Raw genomic sequence first — 23,815 nt, 5'->3', positions numbered from 1 at the left:
TGAGGAGGAGATATTTAAACTGACCCCAGCCACAAAAGTGTGCCCTCCCCCACCCCAGGAAGCTCTAGGGTGGTGCATCCCCGGCAAGGGAAGAGCAGTGCAGGGTGGGCCCCTGGGGCAGGCGAGAGCTGGGGCTCTGGGCCACAGGGACTCAGCGGAGGGCAGAGCCGTCTCTGTGGTGCTAAAGCTCAGCCCTTTCTCATCAGCAGGAGGTGGGATGGCCAGCCCCCCAGAGAACTGGCAAGGACCCCAGCCATGGCACTAGGAGGGCGCAGGTGGGGGAGGGAGTGTCACAAAGTTGTGGCCTTCCGTCCATGGCTCAGATTGCAGACCTGCACCCCTACCCCGCCCCTACTCTGGCAAGTCCCCTCCAGCTGGTCTGTGAGCGAGCACTTTGGGTGGTGCAAACACTGGACGCCATCACGTGTCTTTTCTTCTCTGGGTGGCACTTACTTGCCATCAGATCCCAACAATAGCGACACTGCACCTTCCCGGATACAGGGCTGGCCACCGTGAATGGGGGAGGGGTGGGGTCTGTGCCAAGTGCTCACAAGCCACCGGCCAGGGCTATAAAGGGCACTGTGAGGGGAGCCAGCACAGCCGCCCAGACGCCCAGGTGACCTGCGGAGGCCGTGAGCACAGAGTCCTGGAGATGAAGGCCCTGCTCCTGACGGCCGTGCTCGGCCTGGTCGCTGCCCTGTCCTTGGCCCGGGAGGAGCAGGATGTGAGCTGGGCTCGGCCCGTGGGCGGGTGGGGAGCAAGGCCATGGCTGCTGGCCAGGGCAGCAGCCAGGGGCCCTGTTCTAGGAGGTGTCCTTTAGGGCCGGGTTCTGACCCTGCCCTCCCAGCCTGGAGTGGTCGGAGAATGGGGTCCTGTTGGGGGCCGGCTCAGCTCACGGGTCCTGCTGCTGACGTCCAGAGCCCACAGGCCCTGCAGGGAGGGCCCTCTGCAGGGAGGCTCAGCGGTGCCGGGCCTGGTCCGTGGGGGGCAGACACCCTCTGCCTCCGTTGGGGCCCGGAGCCCTGAGCGCTGGGTTGGCTCTAACCAAGCTCGGGGTGTGGATGTGCAGGACCCAGCCTGCCTCTGGGGGCTGCAGCCAGGGTGCCGGGGTGGGGGAGGTGGGGGGGAGAACCCGGGCAGCCCGCGGTGTGGCCTGAGGAGGAGACATTTGACCTGACCTTGAGCCACGGCCGCGGCCGGCTCCAGTTTTCAGGGACCTGGTATGTGAAGGCCATGGTGACTGGCAAGGACGTGCCAGAGGAGAAGAGGCCCAGGAAGGTGTCCCCCGTGACAGTGACAACCCTGGAAGGTGGGGACATGGAAGTCACAGTCACCTTCATGTGAGTGCTGCCCACCTCAGCCCCACTCTGGCCACTTTCTCTCCCCCTCCCAGCCCCGAGATAGTTCGGTGTCGGTGAAACGTCATCGCCCTGACTTTGAGGGGAGCCAGCCCGAATATCCTAAAGCTTGTCAGGGGTGGCAGTGGAATTTTCGGGGCCACCTGGTCAGTGCGATGCACCAGGTGAGCTGAGGAGGGCTCCAGTGTGTCCTGGGAGCAGCTGCCCGAGCGCCCCCTGTTTTCTAGGAAGAAGGATCAGTGCCACCAGAAGACAGTCCGGATGCAGAGAACCGACGAGCCCGGCAAATTCTTCGCCCGTGAGTCCCGGCCCAGCTGCGCCAGCCCCACTGCCCGGGGGAGAGCTCCCGGCGGCCTTTCTGGTCCCGGCCCTGTCTGCCTCCCGGGAGGGGCCGACCCCTTCCTTCCTGGGGGTCTTGTGGCCCAAGTGTGAAGGGCTTGTTCACAGCAGGGACACCGGATCACGCCATCCCTCTGGGCGGTCCCAGCTGTCGACCCATCAGGGAGACTGAGGGTTAGAGGTCAGGGAGCAGGGCAGGGGCAGCTACCCAGAGCTGGGACAGCCACACTGCAGCTTCTGACATCCCCTGGCCTCTTGTGGCCCCACAGCTTGGCTTGGGACCGTCCCAGGAGGAGGCTCCTCCCCAGCGTCGGGGGCTGGGGCTGTGGGGAGCAGCAGGGCCCTGGAGGGCATTTCCTCTGGGAGAGAAGACGCCCAAGACCCACCGTCTCTGTCGTCTGCAGATGAGGGCAGGAAGCTGGCCTACGTGCAGGAGCTGCCGGGGACGGACCACTACGTGCTCTACTGTGAGGACCAGCGCCGTGGGAAGATGTTCCACATGGCAAAACTCATGGGTGAGGGGCCCTTGGGGACCCGCATCCCCTGCCCGTGTCTCCACTTCCAGAAGCCCGTGGAACGGGCATCAGCCACGCCCCGGCACCCAGGGAGCAGGAACGCCCTGCACTGGATTCAAGTGCCGGGCACAGTGTGGCACGGGCTGGGCTGGGCAGGGCAGTGCGGGGCCACTCATGGGGGAGCTCTGGACACCACAGCTGCCAGGTGCCACTTCCTGGGGTCTCAGGCATCGTGGGGGGGGTCACTTCATGTAGGGGGTAGTGTCCTGACAGGGGCCTTCATGGGGCAGGGACCCTCCAGGGTGGGGGGGCGGCCCAGTGCCTCCCAGACACAAGGTCCTTCCAGATCAGGGTGTGACCCTGCAGGGTGGCTTCTGGAGGTGCTCAGGGCCCCACCACTGTCCCTCTTCCCAGGGACCTGTCAGCTGGGCAGTGGCCATCACCTCCTTCCCCCATCACCACCCCAGACCTCCCTGTCCACCCTTGGGTCCTGCCTCCTCTCCTACCCTCCGCCGCTTCAGGGCCAAGTCCCCGGCCAAGCAGTGGCCGTCTCCTCACGGTTTCTGCTCCCTACTCACCTGGCTGCCCCCCCTCAGGTAAGGATCCCACTATGAACCCAGAGGTCATGGAAGAATTCAGGAAATTCGTGCAGCGCAAGGGGTTCCTGAAGGAGGACATCTTCACGCCCACACAGACGGGTGAGTCGATGGCTCTGCCGGAGTCCCTCATGCACCCCAAGTCTCTCTGTGACCTCCAGGCTATCCCGTGGCCCCCATGACTCCCTGAGTCCTCTCACAGGGATGCCAGGGCCCTGCTTAGGGCCTTGGTCACTGGCAGGTCTGAGCTGAGGCTGTGGTGGGGTCTGGGCCCCTGTCCAGGGCGTCTCCTCACCCTGGGTCTGTCTTGGTCTCCACAGAAAGCTGCGTTCCTGAACGAGACTAGGGTAAGTGACACCGTAGAAGACGTGGAAGAGCCCAGAGCCCTGGGTTCCCAGGTCAGGGGTCCATCTGCTCTGGCCCCCTCCTGTCCCACACAGGCAGGAGAGACCCCTGCCCCTGGGCCAGGCAGGAGGTCGGCACCTCAGAGTCTGCCCCGGCTAACTCCTGGGGCATCTGGGAAGTCCTTTCCCTAAGCCCTGCACCCGGCCCAGTGAGGGCTTCCCGGCCTCTGCCAGGGCCCAGGCCTGCAGGGCCCCCACGCGTCAGCTCAGCACCGTTGTCCCCTGCACTGGTCCCGCCTGGTCCAATCCCCCCCACACACACACCTGCCAAGGGTGCCCAGAGCCCTGCCGGGTTCTAGGAGGCCAGATCGCTCCCAAGGCCCATGGCTGCCCAGCAGTGACCGTCTGCCTGTGTCTCCCCCCCGCCCTACACCTCCTGACCTTTGCTCCTCTTCCCAGCACAGCAGCCCCTGGGTCTGCACCTCCGGAGTCCACCCTGCTGCCTGACAGACCCCCGGCCCTCCCGGACCTGCCTCCCCCCACTGCCCTCCCTTCCCCCACCTGACTCCAAATAAAGAGCTTCCGCAGCTGCTGTGGGCTTGCCTGTCTGTGAGGGGACCTTGCGTGGGTTCCCTTGGGGGACTGCTGGGAGGGGGTGGCACCAGAGAAGCTGAGAGATGCTGGACCCAGCAAGGACTGGACCCCAAGAGGCTCGGCGTCTGACAGGCCCAGGGTCATGTGATGTCCTAGAGGGTCCCCTGCAGAGCTGCCACCTAGAGGTTCAGGCTCAGCTTGAGAGGGCCTGAGCCTCACAGCCTGGCAGGAGGGTGCTTGGGAAGACACCAGGGAGGGGAGCAGGGAGACCAAGTCAGGGCTGCAGACAGTGCTGGTCCTGGCAGGGATCCCACCCCAGCGGGGACTCAGTGGGACCCTCCAGGGCCCCACTTTGGCAGCTTGGCCAGTGGTAGGGCTGGAGGGGGTGGCCACGGGCACCTCCCTCATCACCTCCCCCACCCGAGCAAGACAGAGCCAGCCCTGGCCTCAGCAGATCCTTGTCCCCACCCTGGCCTTCCTGTGGATTGTCCGGGGGCCAGGGTCCATGCTGACACTGGGGCCAAGGTGGGAGAGGAGAGGCCACCACACCACAGGTGATAAACACACCCAGAAAGCACAAATCCAAACAGGGTGGGCTTCCCGGGGCACAAGCCTGCCAGGCACCTGTGTGTCCCTGAGGGGCCACGGTCCTTCAGCCTAGGGACTGGCTGTGTGACTCCCGCCTGACCTTTCGCCCTCTCCCCCCGCCCCGGACCTGACTCTTGGCTGGGCCACAGGTGGTCAGGGTGGAGCCAGCAGAGCCAGGCCTTGGTGTCCAGCAGGGCAGACCCCATCCCACACAGACAGACGGGTGGCGTCTCCCTCACTCCACCCACCCCCTACGCAAATTCCAGGAGGGTTAAAGGACTTCCATGTAAAAATAAAAGAAATAGATAAAAATATTCAACTGATCACAGGGTGGAAAAGGAGTTTTGAAGCGTCCGAGCAATGGGGGTGAAATCCCGGTTGAAACGATAGAGCCTCGCTATTACACAAAACCCGCGACACGCCGCGCAGAGATGCCGGTGGGAGCCGAGGGCTCGCGCGAGAGGCCGGGAGATCTGCTCCTGCCCCTCGAGGAGGGCCTGTCTCGGCGTCTGCGGGGTCCCCCCTCCCTGCCTGTCCCTTCGTCCAGCCATCCCGCTGAGCCAGTCTGTCCAGGGCCCCGTCCCCTCCGTCCTCTCTCGGTGGGTGGGCCGAGGCCAGAAGCCCGGCCAGGCGCTTTCCGGCCCTGGAACGGGACCCTCAAGCTGGAGACACGAGGCTCTGCCCTGGCAGACGTGGCCCTGTCTGCCCTGTCTGTTTCTGCCCCCAACCCCCGGGTGCTGTCCGTGCACCTGCCCCTCCCCGGGCCGGTGCTCAGCACCCCCGATCCCACCCACAGACCCTGTCATGAGTAAGTCCGGAAGACTCCCCGTCCCCACCCAAACGCTGCGGAGGGGCCGAGCAGAGACCGGGAGCGGAACGGTTCGTCCAACGCCTGAACACCAAGAAGTCACAGAAGTGTGAATGAAAGCAAAGTACCTTTCCTGTTTCTTTAAAAGTGGATTTTTTATGTATGTACAAAGGAATACACGAGTCCTGGAGAGGGTGTGCCGAGACGGGTCCTCACTGACGTCATTAGTGCACCAGGGCCGGCAGCGAGGTCACCCCGAGAACAACTGGGGCTCAGCCCGCGGTGCTGCCGTGTTGAGACCAGGGGGCCTGGGCGGCCTGCTCTGGCAGTTCCCGAGCAGTCCGGCTGCTGCGGGAGGGCGGGGGCGCTTCCCTGGAAAGATGAGCCCCGGGAGAGGGGTTGGGGACGCTGCAGGTGGAAGCATGGCCACTGTGGCCACAACACTGAGACCCGAGGGGACATGGCAGGCCTAACAGCACCTGCTGTGCCCCCACCCCTCGGCCCCAGGAATGCTCATGTCCCTCACGCTCTGCTGTCACTGAGTCTTCAGTGTGACACTTGCCTGTGACAATTAACAGAAAGAAAAGACTTAGAACAGAGCATTGTTGGGCTGGGTGAGGCCCAGGCTGCCACCGTCAGTACCGAGGCATAACCGACGTCCGTGTTTTCCTCCACTGGCCCGGCCGGCGTCCCTGCCAGTCCAGGTGGCCTGTCCGGTGGGGCCACACCAGCCTCCCCGAGGTCTGGGCCCCAGGTGTGTGCCTTGGAGGCCTGTGTGTGCAGGTGGCGATTCTCAGGCCTGGTGGCGCCAGGGGCTGCCCAGAGAACCCCAGAGCTCTGGACACCAAGCCCTGCGCCTTCGTGGGACAGTGTGCCTGTCACTTCATGACGATCAGAGTCCCTCATCTGCCAGCAGACTGAGAAAGACTACAGCACTGTGTGTGTAAGACAGAGATGGGGCAAAAGTTTACAAGTTCTAATTTACCTACCAAAAATAAAGGCCGCCTCTGGCTTGCTGCTGGGCCCTGGTACATGCTGAGCACCTGGCCAGAGGACACCAGTGACCACGGGACGGGAGCGTCCCAGCATAGCTGGATATTGCCAAAGGGTCGGGTGACCCAGAAACCCTCCACTGTCTGATGAAAATGGTATATTCTGGATCAGGCCCGAGCAGAACGTGCCCCCGAGGCCCCAGCAGTGACCTGGGGCGGTGATGGGGGTCTGGGCCACCTGGTGGATGACTTCGTGTGGGCAGGTCTGGGGACCTGTGTCTTGTTACATGTTTGTAAAAGGACTTGGCACCTTGACAAGCTCAATTCACCTGCTGCAGCCGTTGACCCTGGAACCGTCCCCAGCCAGCGTCCCCAGCCAGTTCCTTCCTCCCTTCCTACCTCACCTTCCTCCTCTCTCGAGCTCCTCTCGAGGACTGTGTTTCTTCGCCACCCTGAGCAGACCTGGATGCTTTTGTGTGTCATTCGCTTCAAACTGGGGACATAGTGAGGGGACCGTGGGGCTTCACTCTGGAGCCGTGCGCTGCCGCTAAGCGCCGGCCCCCCGTGGAGCCAGAGCGGCGTGGGCTGTGCCGTGCGCACCCCTCCTGACTCGGCAGCCCCTCCAAAGCCACAATGAGTGTCCGAGTTGTCACCAAACTTCCGCCATTCCCCACACAGCCCAGCTATCAACACGAAACCCACGTGCACCTGAGCATCACACAGCTGGCATCTTGCTCCTGTGTGTCCTCACGCTTTAATGTGTCCACCACGTTTTTGTCTTTGTGTGTCCCCAGCTCCTAGAATGGCTCTTGGCACCTAGCGGGCTCCCAGCAAATACCTGCTGAGTGAGGCCACACGGCTGTAAACGGATAAATACCTTAGAGAGATGTTCTCAGGCACTCTGTGACTTTCTTGGGACGACTGAGGTACATCTTGACGTGGCAGCAGTTGAATCTGTCTGGAAACCCCGGGGCTGCCGGACGCGGGAGACGTGTCACAGACAGCCTGTCGGGCGGGGAGCGCCTGCGGGAAGAACGGCACCGAGAGGCCTCTGAGGGTTTAGAAAGAAACTAAAAACATTTTTTCGTTTTTAGTTTCTAAACTAAAAACTAAAAACATTTTTTTTCAATTAAAAATGTAAGATTATCTAAAGTTGATCTTTTCCTCTGGTACAGTTCTGCGGCAACGTGCAGATTCGTGTTACCACCACCGTAGTTAAGACATAGAACAGTTTCATCACCCAAAATACTTCCCCGTGATGTCCCTTTATAGACACACCCTCCCACCTCCCGGCAATTACTAAGGTGTCCCTCGCTCTGCTTGTGTCTTTTTGAGGACGTCACATGGATACAACCACACAGTATGTGACCTTGGGGGCTGGCTCCTTTCAGTGTGACACCTTTGAGGCGCATCATGTTGTCACATGTGCTGACACTGCCTTTCCCGTGCTACGGAGCTGCCTCCTGCAGACAGCGTGGCCCGTGCGCGAGCCACGGGAGCTGATGACGGCCCTCTCGGGGCGTTGAAGAGCCGCCATGGGAACCCTGTCCTCCACAGACGCTCCCAGCCCACGGGTCATGTCCGTCCTCGTCGATTTGGGGACGAGGGAAGCAACCACAGTGACCACTGGACCCCTGGGGCTGGACCTGGGCCCGCACTCCAGAGAACTGTCCCTCGCCCCTTTTCACCTACTGTCACCTCCACAGGTAGCAATTTTCTTGATTTTTAAAATGCCAAAGATTAGGTTTTCTTTCCCTTTATTTCTCTCTCCCTCTCCCTTCCCTGCTTTTCCTCCACTGCAGGGACAGTGGCTTAGGTCAGGTGCTCCTCACACGTTTGTTGAGTGAAGTCACTTGCTCCCCTCCTCTCGGATTCTTCCTCTCTGAGCCGGTGGCCCACGCAGGGAGTCACCTCTGCTGGTCCTCAGCTCAGCGGGCCCCTCCCCCTCCGCCTGCCTTGCGGAGGAAGCTCCGGCCGGTCCGCCCCCGCCTTACACTACCCCTCCTGGAAACCCCTGAGCGGCCATTCTGCTGGCCCCTCCAGCCTGCAGGAGCTTTAACCCCCAGTCGATCCTCCCTGCCCGCGCCCTCCTGAGAGGGCTCAAGGGAGGCACCAGGACGGCAGACCTGGCCTGTTCTGACGGTCGCCCAGACGGAAACCCAGCCCTCCGCTGCCCCAAGCAGGGGGCTGGCCTTCCTCCTCCAGGGAGCCTGGGAGTTAATGGCTTGGGTCCTCTGTCTTAAGCCTTAGCGCTGACCCCAGCAGGGGGCCGGGCCCCAGGAGGATGCTGGGGCTCATGATGGCATCTCTGCGTCTCTCAGGCCCAGGGTTTGCCTCCCTGCCCCCATACTCTCCAAATCACTCTAGGAGCTGGACTGTGGGTGCCCAGTGCCTGTGAGACCCGGTAACCACCCAGGTGGAGAGGGGCGGGGCCAGCACCGTCTCAGGCCAGAGACCAGTGGGCAGGTCCAAGCCTCCCAGGGCCGCAGGGACAGGCTCTGGGGCTCCCTGTCCGTGCTGACCTTGCCCCAGTGACAGGCAGGATCCTCCTACTTTATCTAGAAGTCTCTGATAGTAATGCATTTCCTCCGCTATCTTACAATTATCGTTTGCATGCAAGATCTTTTTCCAACCTTTTACCGTTAACTCCTCTGTGTTTTAATATTTGAAGCATGTCTCTTGCAAACAGCATTTAATTAGATCTTGCTTTTGTGTCCAGTTTGACAACCTTTTAATTGGAATATTTACTCCTTTTACACATAACAAAAGTGACACATCTGGATTGAAATATGCCTTCTTGCTGTTGTTTTCTGTTGGCCTCTCTGTTGTTCGTTCCTCCACCTCTCCTTCCAGGCCGTCTTTTGATTGATCAGTTGCTCTTAACGCTCCACTTCCTCGTCTCCACTGACGTCTCTGCCGTCCCTGCTGATTTCATTGTTCAGTGGTTGCTGCGGTGTTGACAGCGGGTCCCTACCTTATCCCAGTCACCGCTGGGTTAACATTACACTGCTTTACTTACGCATGGAACCTTTGACCCGCACACTTCTCTTTACCCTCTCATTTTTCGATTATTGTCATACACGTTAGGTCTCTGTGTATCATTAACCATAAAATGCTTTGGCATCATTTTTGGTTTAATTACTGAGCTGAACTTTAAACAACTTGAGAAAAGAACGTCCTTCCCACTGACCTCACCATTTCCAGCATGCTTCTCGACACCCCGCCGGCCTGAGCCTCCACCGGCATCATCGCCTTGAACCCGGGGCTCTTCCTCTGCAGTTCTTGAAGGGTAGCTCTGCTAGGAATGCTTCTCTTGGTTTTCATTTTTCTGGGGAAAAAAAAAAGCAATCTTATTTTCCCTTTATTTTGAAGGATATTTTCAGTGGATATAGATTTCTAGTTGCATTTTTTTCTTTTAGTACTTTGATGGTTTCACTCTACTGTATTATAAATAGAATTTTTTTTTTTTTGATAAATCAACACTCAAATTTATCATTTTCGCCTGTATGTAATGTATCATTTTCCTCTGGCTGTTTTTAAGATTTGTTATCTTTGGTTTTCAGCAACTTGACTTTGATGTACCCCAGGGTAGTTTTATTTTTGTATTTAGCCCACTTGGGGCTTATTGAGTTTCCAGGTCTGTGATTTTTGGTGTTCACCAAATTTGACAAAATTTTAACCATTTTTACTCCAATATATTTTTCTGCTTCCTGAGATTTCAATTACATATATGTTGGGCTACTATATATTACTCCGTAGATCCTAATGTTCCTTTCTTTCTTTCCATTCTCTTTCTTTCGGTCTGTTTCAGTCTGATGGTGTCTTTTGAATGATTTTCTCATTCACAATCATCCCTTTGGCACTGTTCAGTTTTCTGTTAATTCCAGCTATGGAGTTTTTAATTTAGGTGTTATACTCTTCAGTTCTAGAATTTCCATGTGGTTCTTTCATAGATATTCAATCACACATCCACACATCCACGTATATTCTAAATAGCTACTATATGTACATGCATCTCCTTCCTGCCTCTTCCCCCAGCCGCCCAGGCCCCTCCGTGGAGGCAGCATCACTGCCTTCTAGTCTGTGCACACTCAGAAACCTGTACATAGACAAGATGCACGCATGCTTTTGCAAAACTAGCAGCAGGAGTGACAAGATGAGATTTCAGTCATGCTTTCCATGCTTTGCATAAAGACATCTCAGTCAACAAAGGACCACATTTCCGACAGTGGTCTCGTAAAATTATAACGGAGCTGAAAAATTCCCATCACCTATTGACACAGTAGCCCTTAGAACTTCATAGCAAAACACATTACTCACGTGTTTGTGGTGATGCTAGTGTCAATAAATCCATCGCACAGCCAGTCACGTAGAAGTCCAGCACACGGTTACGCACAGCACATAATACTTGGTAATGATCATAAACAGCATGTTACTGGTTTACAGATTTACTATACTTTTAATTATTATTTTAGAGCATACTCCTCTGCTTACAAAAAAATTGACTGCAAAACAACCTCAGGCAGGTCCAGAAGATGGCACGTCACCATGGACGACGCCAGCTCCGGGCAGCCCTGAAGACCTGCCAGAGGGACCAGGTGTGGAGGTGAGGACAGTGATACTGATGTCCTGATCCTGTGTGGGCCCACGCTAATGCGTGTGTGTGTCTCTTAGTTTTTAACAAAAAAGTTTAAGGAGTAAAATAAATTAAAAATTTTTAAGATAGAAAAAAAGCTCATAGGATAAGGACACAGAGAACATAGTTTTGCATAACTGTACGATCTGTTTGTGTTTCAAGCTAAGTCTTATTATGAGTCAAAAGTTAGAAAATTTAAAAGTTTATAACGTGAAAAGATTACAGGAAGCTAAGCTTAATTTATTCTTGAAGAAAGAAAAACTTTTTTCGCAGGTGCAGCATGGCCTAAGTGCACAGTGCTTGCCGTCTGCACGGCCCCAGGCCTGCACGCGCACGAGCCACTCACGGACTCGCCCGGAGCAGCGTCCAGTCCTGCAACTCCGTTCACGGTAGGTGCCCTGCGCAGGTGCACCACTTTTTATCTTGTACACCATGTTGTTACCGTGGCTCTTCTATGTTTAAGTACCTGCCAGTGTGTCACAGTTGCCCACAGTATTCAGTACAGAAACACACCGTGCAGGGTTGTAGCTGAGGAGCCACAGGCTGTATTTCATAGTCCGGGTGTGCAGTAGGCAGGGCTGTACCCTCTAGGCTGTACCCTAGTGTGGAAGTGCACGCTACGATGTTGCAGAATGACAACATTGCCTAGCAGTGCATTTCCCAGAATGTAACCCTGTTGTTAAGCGACGCATGACTATATATCAAGCCCCTCTGCTGCAGAGTTTGCATGGATGGGAGATAGAAGATTCCAAGTGTTCCATCCCAGTAGGGTGGTAGAAAAACAAGAGAAATACACCAAGAGGGCTGGTTGCAGTGCCTTCTCCCCTGACAGGTGATGCCTCCAGAGGCTCTTACTCAGCCCCCCCAACCAGCCCACACCAAACAGAAGCAAAGCCCGAGGTTTACAGTGCCGGAGGGTTGGGTTTTCACCTGCAGGCTGTCCCTGCCCTATGGCTCGCACATCACCAGGCCTCCGCCTCCCCAGCCCCCTGTGACTCCCGTGCTGGGCGAGAGCCTGTGCTGGCTGCTCGGCTGGGAGTTCGCCTATCCCCAGAGAGCCCACCTTTCTTCCTGGGGCACAGGGGACTCCTGGATGGATGTCAGCACTTTTCTCTGAATAATCTATGGCTGCTGCTGCTTCCTTTCTGGCAGCTTCTAAGAGTTCTCTTTAATCTTGGAGTCCAGAATCCTTCCAGCACACACACGGCTGTGTGCCTTTTCTCCTCCTCCTCACCTGGAGTTGGCTGTGCATTTTCCATCTGCACACTCAAACTCACCAACATGCCTTCCGCCAGGGGAAATTCTGTGCCGGTCTTCGTCTAGCCACCTGCTCTCCTCCCCTGTTCCTCTGTCCCCGGATGTCCAGCGTCTGCACAGAGGCCCCTGCAGCCCCCCACCCAGCCCCTTCTTCCTGCCCACGGGCTCCCACTCAGCTCTGGCTGCGAGACACTGCTTCCTCTTGGTCTTGTGTCTCAAGCGACAGAGCTCTCTCTCTCCTGACACTGGCTCCCTTTCTCAGTTTGTAAGCCATGTGTTTCCCAGCATAGTCTTAATTTCGTGCTATGATCACCTCTCCTCAAGTGGCATTTTACTGTTTTTTTAAATCCGTGGTGGCCTCTGTCGCCTCTCTGGGAGTTGCTTTTCTTTGCTGGGTACTGGTGCTGCTTGGTCCCCGCAGGGGTGACCCGTCAGTGCCATAGGTCCAGCAGTCACTGGCTCATCTGCCAAGATTCCTGGAGGAAACCCTCTGTCCCCAGCCTTCTCTGAGCAAAGGCCAGTGTCCTCCCAGCCTCAGGCTGCAGGGTACTTGACCATGTGTCCGTCTCTGGGGTGGGCCAGGGGCTGCTGCCCAGCAGGGCATTAGGACTTGTCACAGGGCTGGCACTGCCCTTCCATGCAGAGGTCTACGGGTCTCTGTGGGTCACGCTCCCTCCCAGAAGGGGAACGGACCCTCTCCTGCCTGGGTCCTGGGCTTCACTCGCAGGCTGCCTGGAAGCCCACTCGGGAGCTGAGCTGCATGCGGTTGGGAGGGAAGGCACCTGGGACATTTCCAAATTGCCACTCTTCCAGAATGCTCTCCTCTGCTGATTTTGAACAGCTTACGTTTTGCTTTGCCTCTATTTCCATCCTCAATGTCATTTATTTATGCCTCCTATGTGTCTGTTCTTCACCACCTCTCCAGAGCGGGGTGCTTTCTTTTAATCTTCCTAATGGACCAGCCTTTGCTTTGAGGGTAGTCCCTGCTGTTTCCGACTGTGGCCTCTCCGCTCTCTCTGGCGTGAGATCCCTCCTCTCCACATCTTGGTTTTGTGCCGTTATAATTTTTAGTATTAATTTCAACACTAGGTTCATTTATTTTTACTTTTTATGTTTCTAATGCCTATAAGGCTGTAAGTTCCTCTAATTACAACAAAATACACCTTTAGCTACATCCAACATATTTTGATATAGATTGCTATTATTACTCAGTTCTAAATAGTTCATAAGTTCCTTTTTATTTTTTTTTATTTTTTTTTAATTTTTTTTTAATTTTTTAATTTTTTTTTTTTTGAGACAGAGTCTCACTCTGTTGCCCAGGCTAGAATGAGTGCCATGGCGTCAGCCGAGCTCACAGCAACCTCAAACTCCTGAGCTCAAGCGATCCTCCTGTCTCAGCCTCCCGAGTAGCTGGGACTACAGGCATGCGCCACCATGCCCGGCTAATTTTTTCTATATATATTTTTAGCTGTCCATATAATTTCTTTCTATTTTTAGTAGAGATGGGGTCTCGCTCTTGCTCAGGCTGGTCTCGAACTCCTGAGCTCAAACGATCCGCCCACCTCGGCCTCCCAGAATGCTAGGATTACAGGCGTGAGCCACCACGCCCGGCCCATAAGTTCCTTTTTAACTCAAAGTATATACTGTCAATTCTTAGAATCTGTTGGTATTTTCTTTCTGATCTATGACTGAGAAATTTTTGCAAATATTTCACATGTGTTTGAAATGCATTTGTCGTCTTTGGAAGTTTTATACCTCCGTAAACGCCTATTAGATCTAATTTATTGATCACATAATTTTTTCTCCTTGATCCACCTGTTCCTGAGATATCTCTGTTCAAGAATCCCACTTCAGTGGTTGATTTCTCAAGTTCTACTTAAATTCAATTAGTTTTTGCTTCGTATATTTAGAATCTGTAAATACGTTTGGTGTAGCCAACTTGATGATGGCAATGTCTCTCCTAGGGACCACGCCTGTTATCGGCATCAGAGATCTTTGTGTGTTCACATCCAACATTTCTCCTCATTTTCCACACAGCTTCTTTTGGAATATATTTTCCTGGCACATCCTTTCCCATTCTTTTGTTTTGAGCATGAATCTGTTTTTGATTTTTTGAGTACTTTAATATTGACATTAGAGAAAGAAGGTTTTTCCAATGTGAAGTTCCTTGGGCTTTAGCACATAGATTTGCGTAGCCCCCACCATGAGAGCACACAGAGCAGCTCCGTCACCCCGAGAACTCCCGCCTGGCCCCCCTCCACAGTCAGACCCTCCCCAGCCCTGATTCCCGGTGACGCCGGCCTTCCATCCAATTCTGTGATTGTGTCTTTTCTAGAATGTCGCAGAAATGGAATCAGACAGTAGGCAGCCTTTTTAGACTGGCTTCGTTCATTCAGCGTAACGCCCTTGAGGATGGTCCGTGCCGTCGAGTGTGCCAGCAGTCTGCTCCTTCCCGCTGCTGGCGAGGTCCCGTCGCGTGGCTGTGCGGCTTGACCTGTTGACAGCGAAGGCATTTGCTTCCAGATTTTAGCCATTATGAATGGCACTTCCATGGACATTTATGTACAAGTTCTAGTGTCATCCTATATTTTCACTTCTTTTGCACAATTGCCTCCAAGAGAAATTGCTGGGTCATGTGTATGTATATATCCAAATTTACAAGAAAGTGCCAAACTGTTTTCCAACATAGTTGCACCATTTTGCATTCTTATCAGCAATGTATGAATCCCAGTTGCTCCACGTCCTTGCCAGCGTTCAGTATTGTGAAGGTCCTTTTTAAAAATGTCTTGCCATCCTATTAGCTGGGCTGTGGTGTCCCCTGATGGTTCTGATATGAATGTCCCTAACGGCTGGTGGTGTCGTGCGCCAGCTTACTTGCTTATCTGCCACCCACACGTCTTCTTTGGTGAAGTGTCTGTTTAAGTATTTTGTTTATTTCTATTCAGTTGTTTGCTTTCCTAATCTTTTTTTTTTTTTGTCTGAATCTTCGACCAAACTTTATTTTTTTTATTTCAGCATATTATGGGGGTACAAAAGTTTAGGTTACGTATATTGCCCTTGTTCCCCGCCTCCCCAAATCAGAGCTTCAAGCATGTCCATCCCCTAGACGGTGCGCATCGCACTCATTATGTATGTATACACCCATCCCCTCCCCCCCACATCTGCCCGACACACGATTAATGTTATTCCTAAATGTGCTCTTAGGTGATGATCAGTGAAACCAATTTGATGGTGAGTACATGTGGTGCTTATTTTTCCATTCTTGGGATACTTCACTTAGTAGAATGGGCTCCAGCTCTATCCAGGAAAATACAAGAGGTGCTATATCACCATTGTTTCTTATAGCTGAGTAGTACTCCATGGTATACATATACCACATTTTATTAATCCACTCATGTATTGATGGGCACTTGGGTTGTTTCCACATCTTTGCAATTGTGAATTGTGCTGCTATAAACATTCGAATGCAGATGTCTTTTTTAAAGAATGTCTATTGTTCTTTTGGGTGGATGCACGATAAAGGGATTGCTGGATCAAATGGTAGGTCTACTTGTATCTGTTTAAGGGATCTCCATATTGCTTTCCACAGAGGTTGCACTAGTTTGCAGTCCCACCAGCAGTGTATGAGTGTTCCTGTCTCTCCGCATCCACGCCAACATTTATTGTTTGGGGACTTTTTGATAAAGGCCATTCTCACTGGAGTTAAGTGATATCTCATTGTGGTTTTGATTTGCATTTCCCTGATGATTAGAGATGTTGAGCATTTTTTCATACGTTTGTTGGCCATACTTCTGTCTTCTTTTGAAAATTTTCTACTCATGTCCTTTGCCCACTTTTTGATAGGGTTGTTTGATTTTTTTTCTTGCTGATTTTCCTGAATTCTAAATAGATTCTAGTTATCAGCCCTTTATCGGATGTGTAGCATGTGAAAATTTTTTCCCATTCTGTAGGTTGTCTGTTTGCTCTCGTGACAGTTTCTTTGGCTGTGCAGTGCTTTCTTAGCCTTGAAGTTTGAAATTTTCTTATATATTCTTTCGTTGGTTTATGTAATTTGCAAAGATTTTTTTCCAGTATGTAGATTTTTTAAAATTCTTTTAACAGTGTCTTTTGCAGAGCAGAAATTTTTCATGTTGATGCAATCCAATTCATTACTTTTCCTTTAGTGAGTTATCCTTCTGGTGCCCTAAGAATTCTTTGCCTAACCCCAAGTCATGACAACCTCTCCTTTGTTTTCCTCTGAATGTTTTGTAGATTTGCGTTACACTGAGATTGTGATCACGTCAGGGCTAACCTTGTGTAAGGGAGGCCTGCAGCCTACGTCAAGGGCCGTTGATTTGCCTTGGGCGTGCACTTGTTCCAACGCCACTGGTTGGAAAAGATTATCCTTTGTCTGTAGAATTGCTTTTGAACTTTGTCAAAAAATAAATTGGCCCTTTCTGTGTGTCTCTGTTCCTGAATTGTCCATCCTGCTCCGTCGAATATGTGTGTGGCCGTTTCCAACACACACCCCCTCTATAAACAGATGGAGAAATGATTCTTACCAGCCTGATGTGGCTGATGTCCCTGTCACCTTTCTGACCCGCCAACACGCACCAGCACTTTCCTTCCCCAGCAGAGCTGGCCCAGGCTTGGACCTGCCCACTGGTCTCTGGCCTGTGAGGGTGCTGGCCCTGGCCCTCTCCACCTGGGGAGAGCAGGGTGTCAGTCAACAGCACCTTCCTGCCAGTAATTACTGGGTCAGTCTGACACCTACAGTTTCACACCTGGGGTTATTGAGCGTGCACGGGGGAGGCGAACCCTGGGCCTGAGAGGCACAAAGATGCCCTGGTGAGCCCTGGCACCCACCTGTGGCCCTAGGTCCCCTGCTGGGGTCAGCCCTGCATCACAAGATAGATGTTCCAAGCCCAGGAACTGCCCCAGGCCCAGGAAAGAGAACGGGAGCTTCTAGCTCAGAGAGCGGCAGGGCTTTAGGTCGTCAAGGTGCCCCTGCAAACCCCCAAGTCTGGCCTCTGGTGCCTGTGCCTCTCATCTCACCCGCGTGTGGACGGCCCCAGGGCTGCAGCGGGAAGACTCTGGAACAACAGGGAGGCCAGAGCCACCAGAGCAATGACCAAGCCCCTCTCAGAGGCCGGCTCCTCCCCGCAGGGACCAAGTGAGCGTGTGGACCAAGACCCGACTCAGGTAGCTTAAATTCTGACAGGGGAAGATGACAGTAATCAAGGACACAGATGTGAGCGGGACCCCTCCAGGGGGAGATCGTGCTGCGTTGGGCTAGAGGGAGCCTCCAAATGGAACGTTCACCCGGAGCTGGAGCCGTGAGTGTGAGCTGATTTGGAGAGAGGGTCTTTGCTGATGCAATTAAGTTAAGGATCTCTAGAGAAGATCCTCCTGGACTCAGGGGGGCCCTAAGTCCCAATGACAGGTGTCCTTATCACAGAAAGGCAGAGGGAGATTTGGGGCACTCAGGAGAGGCCACGTGAAAATGGGGGCAGAGTGTGGAATGATGCAGCCACAAGCCAAGGGATGTCTGGGGCCACCAGACCCTGGAAGAGGCAGGAAGGGTCCCCCCTGGAGCCTTCAGAGAGACCCTCTGCCCACGCCTTCGTATCAGACTCCGGCCTTCCTAACTGAGAGACAAGGAATTTCTGTTGTTTTTAAGACCCAGTTTGTGGTCAGTTGCTACAGCAGCTGCAGGAAACTCGAACACACTGCGCAGAAAAGCAAGAGGGCATGTGACACGACGGGGGTCAGGGTGACATTTCCACAGTGTGTCTGGGGAGACCTCCCTGCGGAGGAGGTATCCAAGCTGGGCCTGAATCACAGAACACACCCTTGCAGGACAGCACGGGGGACGTCCCAGGCACAGGGACACTGAGGCTGAGCGGGCCAGGCCCAGGCTGAGTTGGACTGAAAATCCGCCTCTCTCCAAAGCCTAAGCCCTTTCTCCATCGCCCTGAGTCCCAGACCTGCAGCTCCCCCGACAGCCTGCGGGACAGCTGGGCCGGGTGAGCCGTGGGAGGGATGGGAGGGTGAGGAGCACAGGCTCCCCCGCCCCCTGCCCCTGCAGCTCCCGGCACAGAAATGTTCCTTCTTCCCATTTGGGCCACGTCCTTCTCCACACGGCCAAGGTGGGAGTTAGTACCTGGCGAGAACAGCGTCCTGTTGATTCCTGAGGGCTTAATAAGCTGTTATACAAAACGACAACCGTCCCTGCCAGTTGGCCGAGGTTGTGGTGGGAAGGGATTGGGCGGTCTTCTGTGCCAAGTTCCCCAGGGACCCTGAGCCGCTGGGTATAAAGGGTGGCCGCCGGAGGGCAGGGACAGCCTCCCCCAGCCCAGCCAGCGACCTGTCGGGCAGCCCTGCGCAGACCCCAAGATGAAGACCCTGTTGCTGATGATGGGCCTAGGCCTGATCACTGCCCTGCAGGCCCAGGACCCCTTGACCTCGGCCTCAGAGGAGCCAGACGTGAGGCTGGGCTGGGCCATGTGGGCAGGAGAAGCCCCTCCCCCACCAGGGGGCCCAGGCTTCTGTGCTGGGGAGATAGGCCCAGTTTAGGGCTCTGACCCTCACTCTCCCAAGAGGCTGTGGTCAGAGAGAGCAGGCGGATTTGGCGCTCCAGGACCGCCTCCTTGTGTCATCTGTCCCCATGGGCAGGGGGGTGGGCCTTGAGAGAATGTGCTGGAAGAAGGGCCCCAGGTGGGAGAGAGCAGGTCTCCATGGCGTCAGGCACAGAGGTGCCGGGGGGAGGTGATGGGGGAGGGGGGAGAGGAGGTGGGCAGTTGGGGATGGGTGGGGGATGGGTGGGGGGTGAGTGTTGTGCAGGGTGGGGGGGGCTGGTGGCTGGGGTGACAGTGTGGTGTGTGGTGGGGGCCGTAGGCCAGTTTGCATCAGGGTCGGGGCTGGGGGACACGTGCACGGCAGGGACGGTGGGGAGAGGACAGCAGCAGCTGCAAAGGAAACATATTTTCCAGATTTCGGGGAAGTGGTATGTTCAGGCCATTATCACACACAAGGGGATCCTGGCGGAGAAGATGTCCCCCATAACATTCTCGGTGCTGAGCAGTGGTGGACATCTGGGCCTCCTTCACGTCCATGTGAGTGTTGCCTGGCTCTGCCAGGAGCGCCGCCGACGTCTGTTTCCCAGGCGCCTCCGTCTGGGGTCTTGCCCAGCCAGTCGGGGCGGGAGAGGCTGCAGAGCCGGGTCCTCCCACTGGTGTGGGGTGTCGCTAAGGGCCCCTAGCTCTGGAGGGGAAGGGGCCCCAGGGTGGCTCAGCTGGGAGGAAGGAAGACAGACCCCGTCAGAGCCTGGTCCCTTGTGCTGCTCCGAGGTTGGGGGTGGGGTTGGGGAGGGCCTGGTGCATCCCCCAACGCCTAAACGGTCATGAGGCCGCGGCCCCGCCCTCCTGGCTTGTTCCCCAGGATGAGTGGTCAGTGCCATGAGCTGGAAGCCTTCCTGGAGAAACCGACATGCCCGGCGAATACAGCACCTGTGAGTCCCGCCGGCTCCTGGGAGAGACGGGGCGGCCAGTGCCCCCCACAGAGGGAGCCCCTCCCCCGGATGCCTTCCACTCAGGCACCCCACCCTGCTGTGGGTGCAGCCTGTGCCCAGGAGGGGCTGTCACAGTACTGTGACCCTGGATGTGGGGACCCCAACGCCCTGGGCTCAGGCCAGGCTGGTGCACCTGGAAACAGGTGTCAGACCCCGAGAGGCACGGCAGGCAGGAGCCCGCACCCCAGGGCTAGGTGCCAGCGTGCCGTTTCTCCCTGGCCCTGCGCAGTTGGGGGCCTGAGCCTCCTGCACGTCGAGGGCTCGTCTGTGGAGGACCACCTTCTGTTTTACTGTGAAGGACAGTTCGTCGGGGAGGAATTCAGAATAGCCAAGCTCATGAGTAAGGTTCCCGCCATCCCCACGGCCCACTCACTCCGCGGTCGCGGCCCCAGCCCCCACCTCTGCTCTGGAATCTGCTGGACCCAGTGCCAGCCCCTCGAGGGCTGCAGGTGCGGCACCTCCGAGCAGAGCCGCATTTGGGTCACGAGAGGCAGAGACGCCCTGCGGCCTGCCTGTCCCAGGCACCACGTGCTGCCGGTGGCCAGTTCCTGCTCCCGAGCTGTCCTGTCAACAGGGTGGGCCGGGCAGGGCTGTCCAGGACAGGGGCAGGCGTGGCGTTTGGTGACACAAACCTGCCAAGCGCCACCTCCAGGGCCCTCGGGTGTTGGGGGTTTACCTCAAGGCGGGGTTAGTGTCCTGACAGGCCTTCTTGAGGCAGGGACGCTCCGGGGTGGGCGCAGCCCGGTGCCTCCCGGACACCAGGTCCTTCCAGAGCAGGGTGTGACCCTGCAGGGCAGCTCTGGAGCCACTCAGGTTCCCCAGGGTCACTCAGTGGCTCGGGGAGTCCCCACCACTGTCCCCCTTCCTGGGGACCTGTCAGCTGGGCGGTGGCCATCTCCTCGCTGCGTCTACTCTCTGCAGAGCCGTGCAGTGGTCCCCACCTCAGCTCACCTGGCCACCGCCCCTGCAGGTAAGAACCTCCACACAAACCCGAAGGCCCTGGAGGAATTTAAGGAGTTCATTTGGCGTAAGGGACTCCCAGAGAAAGACATCTTCATGCCCGTGCAGGCAGGTGAGAGGACAGCTCTGCCCAGTGCCCTGTGTACCCCCAAGTCTCCTCCCTGCCCAGCCCCCGGGTGGCTCCAAACGGGGCCTCTGATGGCCCTCAGGGCGAGTGGCCCAGTGACCCGATCCCCCAGCGTGAGCGCGAGCCCTCCACCTGCACGCAACCTGGACACGGTGTCTCTGCCCCCGTCCGGAACGTTTCCTTCCTGTGCTCCGTGAATAGACCACTCACTCTTACGCCTCTCGAATCCGACCGGATGAGTTCTTCTTTTAATAATTTACTGAGGGAAAATCCACATAACATAAAAGCAACCATTTTAAAGTGAACAATTTAGTGGCATTTTAGTACATTCAGAATTGCCCAACCACCGCCGTCACCTGGTTCCAGAACATTGTCGCTGCAACGTGAGGCCCCAGCCCCTTCCCCCAGCCCGGCAGCCGCGATCTCCTGTCTGTGTGGATTTGCCCCTCTGGACATTTTGAATAAATGAGACCATGCGTCTGTCCTTCTGCGCCTGGCGTCTGGCTGCCTTCCCTCAGCATGATGTCGTCAAGGCTCATCTGGGTGGCAGCAAGTGTGGCACTTTGATCCGCTGTGCGGACAGACGAGTGTGTGTCGGTGCCTCTGCAGGTGGACACTTGGGCTGTTTCCACCTTTGGCTTCTGCGAATGCTGCTGCCGGGAGCGTCCGTGCGCATGTGCTTGTTGGAACCCGGGTCTCCAATTCTTTGGGGTCAAACGAGTTTTGTGGGCTTTCAGTGTAGCTTCTCCTTGTGTGTTTTAGGTCTCAGTGTCCTTCTGTGCTAAGTCCGGGTGACTTCACAGATCTCTGACCGACCCCGTCCGGGGACACTGGGAGGCCAGCTCTGCCAGAGCTCTGGGTGCAGGCACCGGAGGGTCCATGTTTTCCTTTCTAAGCATCTGGGTCGATCAGAGTTATTGACTACAAATACCAGAAGCAAATTCTAGCCAATTTAGGCAGAAATGAAATCTGACGAGATGATCCTCTTCCTCCCAGAGTTCACGGGAAAGGGATCTGGACATGGGGCTTGAGGATGCACAGGAGCCGGGGAGTGGGCTGGAGGGACAGCCCCACCCCTGCCAAGCAAGGGCCTGGTCGGTGGGGGCCGTGGCTGCAGGTGTCACCAACCCCGGACATGAGCTGTATTAGCTTTGACAACAGTGACTGCAGACATCTGGCCTCCAGAACTGTGAGAGAATCGACTTCCGTTATTTCAGTCCACCGACTTCATGGTCATTTGTTACGGCCGCCCCAGGAGACCAACACACACACACAGACACACACACATACAGAGACACATACACAAATACACACAGACACACACACATACAAGTACTCCCAGACACGCACATATACACAGACACACACACAAATACACACACACACATATACAGAGACACACACACAAATACACACATACATACAAATACTCCCAGACACACACATATGCAGACACACACACACACAAATACTCACAGACACACAAAACGCAGACACAGAGACACACACAAATACACACAGACACACACATATACAGACACAGACACAAATACATACGGACACACAAAACTCAGGCACACAAAGACACACAGAGAGACACACACAGACACAGGTGCACACAGCTTACTGCCCTGCCCAGACAAGAGCCCTCACATCAGGCCGAATCACAGTGCTTCTGAACACCCCCGTGAGGACAAGGGCCACCCCTGCCCTTCACCCTGCAGGGCTGGCCCCTGCCGACCGCGGGCTGCCAGCCGAGGGCCCCCGCTGACTCCTGCCCGCCTGATGAAGCGAGCGCCCCGGGGCCGAATGCGGTGGGAGCGTATTTCCGAGGCTGGGCACCCGGACCGGGCTGGACTCTCAGGCCTGTTGTTCAGAGCCCCAGGCGGACATCGGCTGGAATCCCTCTCTTGTTTCTTTGGTGGCGTCTGCCTGACAGAGGAGGGGCCACAGAGTGGTGCCCGTGGGGGAGTGTGGCATCTTCCCGCGGGGGTAGGGGGTGGGGCCCGGGACAGGTGTCCACTGGCAATGGGCCCCTCCCAAGCCTCATGGTGAAGTCACGGGCAAATCGTGCAGCTTCTCCAAGACTCCATTCCTCAGAGGTCAAAGTCATCCTTTGGCAGGAACTTTGCATTTTTAAACTCCTTTGTAAATGTGAGGTGTCAATCCTAAAGATTGTGTGTTTACTCAGGAAGGGGCAGAAGACTGCAGCGTGGGGGGTGCAGGCTGCTGTGAAACCCAGGCACATTCAGGGAGCTCGAGGCAGGGGACGTTTGAAAGGAAACGGGAGGTGGGGGAGTGCATGTAAGTCGTTTTGGGACAGAGAGAGCACTGGTTCCAGGGGCCTGTCTCGGGAGCTGACGCCAGCTCACAGAGTAGACAGCGTGGCGGGCAAGCGTTCCTGCACGTTCCGCTGCCGTGACCCCTGCAGTGGGCTGCGGTTGGAAAGGCCTCGGAAGAAGGTCTTGCCACAGGCACACGTGCAGGAGAGCCCTTCGCAACAGCTCTCGCCAGGGGCTGTGCGTGGGGCCCTCCCTCCTGACCTCCCAGCTCGCTTTATCTTTGCTAGGGTTTGACACAAGTGACTCCGTCCTGATACTGACAACTTTCACATTTCCCTCTTTCCATCAAGACCTTCCTCCAAAAGCATTGCTGATCGATTATCCTGTGGGTAGGTTCTGATTGTGCCTCGGCGCCAGGATGGACCTGTCCCCGTTAGTGATGATACCCGGGAGTCAGCGCCCACACTCTTGACCACGTTTGAGCCACGAGGAGGGCAGGAGGAGCAGCTCTCAGCTAAGCCTGCCTGGCGTTCACTGTTAAGCCCAGTTTGTCGGTGCCAGGTGTGCTGGCTGTCATTTCAAGGTGTGGGGCCAGCACTTTTCTGTCAGGAGTTGTACCTCTGCAGAGATTCGACAGTAACAGGTACAAAGTGTGAAAAGGACCATGCAGAGCAGAATTAGTAGTGATGTGGTCGACCTGGTTTGCATGATCGTTCTACACTGTGAAGCCTGAAGCCGGCCGGACGAGGGAGCCAAATGACCGCCCCAAACAAGACCAGACGCGCAGCTGGGCAGCAGAGGGCACCACACGAGTTCAGCGTTCCGTCCAGTCTGCGGGTAGATGGCAAAAATTCCAAACAATGAACAGGG

At 55.8% G+C, this 23,815-nt stretch overlaps 1 protein-coding gene across 1 annotated transcript; it reads left to right on the top strand.

Annotated features, from left to right (window-relative positions):
• The first annotated feature begins 629 nt into the window (after positions 1-629).
• Positions 630-19,467, top strand: LOC138386021 (odorant-binding protein 2a-like). The gene is made up of 10 exons (XM_069472174.1): positions 630-724; positions 1,207-1,340; positions 1,586-1,656; positions 2,102-2,212; positions 2,809-2,910; positions 11,092-11,159; positions 11,756-11,869; positions 17,959-18,032; positions 18,345-18,492; positions 19,447-19,467. The coding sequence occupies exons 1-10, from the start codon at positions 653-655 to the stop codon at positions 19,465-19,467; spliced, it is 915 nt and encodes a 304-aa protein (XP_069328275.1). The 5' UTR covers positions 630-652.
• The last annotated feature ends 4,348 nt before the right edge of the window (positions 19,468-23,815 follow it).

This window comes from Eulemur rufifrons, chromosome 7 (genome assembly GCF_041146395.1).
Source record: "Eulemur rufifrons isolate Redbay chromosome 7, OSU_ERuf_1, whole genome shotgun sequence".
Lineage (NCBI taxonomy): Eukaryota > Metazoa > Chordata > Mammalia > Primates > Lemuridae > Eulemur > Eulemur rufifrons.
Note: the sequence above shows the minus strand (reverse complement) of the source record. Positions and strands in the feature narration are given on the sequence as shown.

What these genes read in the sequence shown, in the direction of transcription:
- LOC138386021 (XM_069472174.1), top strand. Translation starts at nt 653, where the DNA reads ATGAAGGCCCTGCTCCTGACGGCCGTGCTCGGCCTGGTCGCTGCCCTG. An exon ending in TGGCCCGGGAGGAGCAGGAT is followed by an intron (nt 725 to 1,206) that starts GTGAGCTGGGCT and finishes GGCCGGCTCCAG; the next exon opens with TTTTCAGGGACCTGGTATGT. An exon ending in GCCCGGCAAATTCTTCGCCC is followed by an intron (nt 1,657 to 2,101) that starts GTGAGTCCCGGC and finishes TGTCGTCTGCAG; the next exon opens with ATGAGGGCAGGAAGCTGGCC.